Source organism: Glycine max, chromosome 20 (genome assembly GCF_000004515.6).
Source record: "Glycine max cultivar Williams 82 chromosome 20, Glycine_max_v4.0, whole genome shotgun sequence".
Classification (NCBI taxonomy): domain Eukaryota; kingdom Viridiplantae; phylum Streptophyta; class Magnoliopsida; order Fabales; family Fabaceae; genus Glycine; species Glycine max.
In genome coordinates, this window is record NC_038256.2 from 10205216 (window position 1) to 10210143 (window position 4928).

The 4928-nt window shown below is 36.4% G+C and overlaps 1 protein-coding gene across 1 annotated transcript; it reads left to right on the top strand.

The window, feature by feature from the left end:
* The first annotated feature begins 68 nt into the window (after window positions 1-68).
* On the top strand, window positions 69-4659 carry LOC100779917 (zinc finger CCCH domain-containing protein 40). Its single transcript, XM_014772905.3, has 4 exons — window positions 69-362; window positions 1236-1505; window positions 2184-2407; window positions 3530-4659. The coding sequence occupies exons 1-4, from the start codon at window positions 258-260 to the stop codon at window positions 4374-4376; spliced, it is 1446 nt and encodes a 481-aa protein (XP_014628391.1). The 5' UTR covers window positions 69-257; the 3' UTR covers window positions 4377-4659.
* Window positions 4660-4928: the final 269 nt, after the last annotated feature.

The following is a 4928-nucleotide window of genomic DNA, read 5'->3' on the forward strand; positions in this document are numbered from 1 at the left end:
TTTATTTTTGAGAAATCAATTTGTCACTTCTTTTCACTTTCATATATATATATATATATATATATATATACTCGCCATTTGCTGCCTGCTGCGACGGATAGCACCCAAATCCGTACCCAACGGAAGTTTTGGATTTGGATTGTTGTGCTCTAAACCATAATCTCTGCTTCTTCTACTTTCTTGTTCCTTCTTCGGCTTGGATTTTTTGTGAAACAAAAAAGGGTTATTGTTGAGAAACCCTAAACCTATCCTAAACCATGGCGCATAGGTTGCTGAGAGACCACGAAGCAGACGGTTGGGAGCGCTCCGATTTCCCCATCATCTGCGAATCCTGCCTCGGCGACAGCCCCTACGTTCGAATGGTTCGTTCGTTTTCCTTTCTTCAATGTTGGTTTTTTTTAATTATTATTATTCGAATCTTTCTGTTTTGTTTTGCGTTAATTTGAATGAGTTATTCATTGTTGCGTGCTTGTTCATACCTCTAATTTGATGTGTGTAATCACCGGATTGTGTGATTATGAATTGCGTGGAAACCACCAGTGTTTGTGGGGGTGGTGGATTGTATTCTATGATTATGAATCACTTGGCCTATTTATGATAATTGTGATTGTTGTGTGTTTGTTGGGGAATTGAAAGGTTGAACGAACAACTGAATTTGATTTTGGAGTATGGAACCTCGTTGTGTAACCGGCTATTAAGAATCGAAGAGTGAATTTGTGCAGTAGTTGTTGTAAGTTAGGTTGCACTTTGCGGTTTTGTTATCGCGAGGATGAGGAATTTCTAGATGCAAGTGTTAAGTTTAAAACCTTTTGTTGTTAGTGAGGCGGGCCAATGCTTTTGGTTTCAACTGTTTGAACATGGAATCCCAAAGGGTCATAGCTTAATTCTTCTAGGGCTTTTTGAATGAAAGAATGATTTTGAGTTTTTGTTTTTCAGTTGAATTTGTAATTCTAGTAAATAAAAACTGAGTAAGTTTTCTTGTGGTCCTTTTATTGTCTGGTAATTTAAAGCTAGGTAATTATTTCAATTTTTTTAATCTTGGCAGTATAAGTTCGTCACCCACTGAGCAATTTCAAATTATCATTATATGATCTTGGTGATTTCTTATGGTGCTGTGGGAGTCCATGAATATGCATAGTAATAATTCAGATTTCAGCATGTTTCATTAAAGATGAGATAGTGGGAATCCAATTGGTTGTTTAATTGCTTTTTGTTATGTTTATCTTTGGGTGCAGACAAAAGCAGAGTATGACAAGGAGTGCAAGATTTGTACACGTCCATTCACTGTTTTTAGATGGAGACCTGGTCGAGATGCTAGATATAAGAAAACCGAGATCTGTCAGACATGTAGTAAATTGAAAAATGTCTGTCAAGTGTGCCTTCTGGATCTTGAATACGGACTACCTGTTCAAGTTCGAGACACGGCTCTCAGTATCGATTCCAATGATGCCATTCCAAAGAGTGATGTTAACAGGGAGTATTTTGCTGAAGAGCATGACCGTAGGGTATGTTTTCCTTACGTAAAGTCGTATTTATAATTGATAATGGTTGATGATTGGAAAATAGTAGTGTTTTGCCTCTGTAATTGTTTCAAGACTCAAGATGCTCATTGTTTGCTCATTATTTTGATGACAAATGACCAGCTCATGATAACTTAGCTTGATTCTTGAACTTCCTCATAATCTGGGTGTGCTCAGCTGCATACTGCATAAACCTATTAGCTGCCTCTTTTTATCTGATTGGCTACACTAGTGTATATGTTCGACTCTGACATTCGTTAATGCTCTGATTTGGTTATTTCAATTCAGTTTAAGTTTTGCATAGTGTCCACCTCAAGCTATCTACCTTATCTGATCCTTTTCAGGATCTTTTAAAAGAAAAAACTTCATAGTATGAGTTTAAGGTTAATCCGTTAGTAGTTTGAGTGAATTGTTATTTTTTTTACTTGCATGGTTTTTGTAATATTTTTGGAATTTTTACTTTTTATTTTATTTTTTTATTACATGCCGAATTCCTCAACCATGGAACTCTGGTTTTCACATTCTCATTTGACAAGATCTATTAAAATTTCAAAATAAAAATTATCTTTTTTTTTATTTTTTTAAATTGTACTATATTGACACTGTTCTATTTGGTGATTACTTGATTGAGATCTTTTTACTAAGAATGAAAGCTTGGTGCAGGCTAGAGCTGGTATAGATTATGAATCCTCTTATGGTAAAGTACGCCCAAATGATACTATCATGAAGCTTCAAAGGACAACACCATATTACAAAAGAAACCGAGCACATATTTGCAGTTTCTACATAAGGGGTGAATGTACCAGAGGAGCTGAGTGCCCTTATAGACATGAGATGCCAGTAACTGGGGAATTGTCTCAACAAAATATTAAAGATCGTTACTATGGGTATGTATGATTAAAACTGACTACCTTAATATGTCTTTTTGTTTTTTTTTTATTCCAATTTAGTTTTTCTATGCATTGTCTCATTGACACTGGGAAGCAACTCAAGCATTTTTAATTTCTGTGATGGATATAGTTGTGATGGATATAGTTGTTGGTTTATTAGGCATTCACGTAGTTCTTTTGTGGTTGTTCTGTGTGACCTGCTGCGTAGCTAAGATAACAAGCTTGCATTCCCCCCATCCCCCCAGCAAAGTCATGTGATAGTTCTGCTGGTAGGAGTTGTGTTTTAAACAACAATAAGCCTTATTCCACCAAGTGGAGCTAATATACATGTCAAAATCACTAATTGGCATCCACATTTGAGAATCCAAAGTGCATAAATTTTATTGATTACTAAGTTACTAACTTCCTTTACTTACAATTTTGGCAATGATCGTTCTATTTCAATCTCGTTAACCTATGCTCTGCTCATTCTTATTTTTCCCTGCATGATTTCCTTGGGACTACAGATACTGATGTTATTTTTAGTTGCATAATTGGTAACGTTTATAATATTGTTGCATGCTTTTGAAGGTTTAATTACGGAACTGGGTAGAATTTAAAAAATTACCATAATGGGTATTTTTTTAAATAAAATTACGAAAATGGGTAAATCGTACTTTGACATACGATTTCACAATGAATAAATCGTATATCAAAGCACTATTTCACTTTTCATTTGTTTAAATTTTTTTTTCTCTAAGAACTGAAATCGTATGTTAAAGTATGATTTCAGTCTATTTTTCTTTTTATGTTAAAATACAATTTCTAAAATAATTAAAAAAAAAACATGTTGAAATCGTATTTTAACATATAGTTTCAACTATTAATAATAAAAAATTAAAAAACTGAAATCGTATATGCATATATGATTTCAGTGTAACAATTTTCTGAAAAACAAAATCATGCTTTGAAGCACGATTTCTTTATAGTGAAATTGTACTTCAAAGCATGATTTATCCATTATGGTAATTTTTTTAAATATACCCATTATGGTAATTTTTTTAAAAAAATTACACCATTATGGTGCAATACCCTGCTTTTGACATTGCTAATTTGCTGTTCATGCTTTAAAATGTTCAGGGTGAATGATCCAGTGGCTTTGAAGCTACTTGGCAAGGCAGGAGAGATGTCCACCCTGGAGGCTCCTGAGGATGAGAGCATTAAAACGCTTTATGTTGGTGGACTTGATGCTAGGGTCACTGAGCAGGATTTGCGGGATCACTTCTATGCCCATGGAGAAATTGAATCTATCAAAATGGTTCTCCAACGGGCTTGTGCTTTTGTAACATATACAACCAGAGAAGGTGCAGAAAAGGCAGCAGAAGAACTCTCCAACAAACTGGTTATTAAGGGCCTTAGGCTAAAGCTGATGTGGGGCAGGCCTCAGACATCGAAACCCGAGTCTGATGGTTCTGATCAAGCTAGGCCGCAGGCATCTGTAGCTCATAGTGGATTGTTGCCTCGGGCAGTTATATCACAGCAGCAAAACCAGGACCAAGCCCAAGGAATGCTTTACTATAACAATCCCCCACCTCCTCAGCAGGAAAGAAGCTACTACCCATCAATGGATCCTCAAAGAATGGGTGCTCTTGTTTCATCCCAAGATGGTCCTCCCGGTGGGCCTTCTGGGTTGGGGGAGAACAAGCCCGGTTTGGAGAAGCAGCAAATGCAACATTATGCCCATCCAATGATGCCTCCTCAACCTGGCCAATACCATCAGTATTATCCACCATATGGTTATATGCCACCACCTCCCCCTTATCATCAGTACCCCCCACCTCCATACAATGCTGCAGTGGCTCCGTCCCAGCCACCAGCCGCAAATCATCCTTATCAGCATTCTATGCAGCCAGGTTCTTCACAGCCAGGATCTTCCCAGGCTGCATCTGCGCCAGCTGAAACTGGAACATCAACATCAGGGTCATAGCAGCAATAAGATTTGCCCATTTACTGATCATATTTCTAGTTATGTTTAATTATTGTCCTAAGCTTTTCCCCTTGAGCTGACCGTGCTGACAGGGAAGATATTTTCACCCAAGCTGTCTATTTACTATCTCTGCTAGCTTGATATTGATCGCCTTGTCTTGAACAAGTTATTTTATGATTTGATTTTGTGCTTTTGTAACTCGTTGCTTCCTGGTTAGATAGTCATGCTCAGCTTTAGTATAACTTTGCATTGAATTCTAATGCTACAACTTATGTTTTGGTTATATAGCATTTGGTAAAGATGGCCAATTGATTTTATATACCCATCAAATAATTCGTGAAGAATGTAGATAGATTGTTTTAGAACTTGTATCGTTGAGGGATATATTAGTTGTTTTTGAAAAGTGGGATCGACACCCACTAAATTGTTCGGTTTTTCATTTTTAACGACTAAATGTGTATTCAAGAATCACTGTAATTTTCATTTGAACCTATCATGACTAATAGTGTGTATTTATATATTTACCCTTCTAAATACCCTGCTTACATCTAA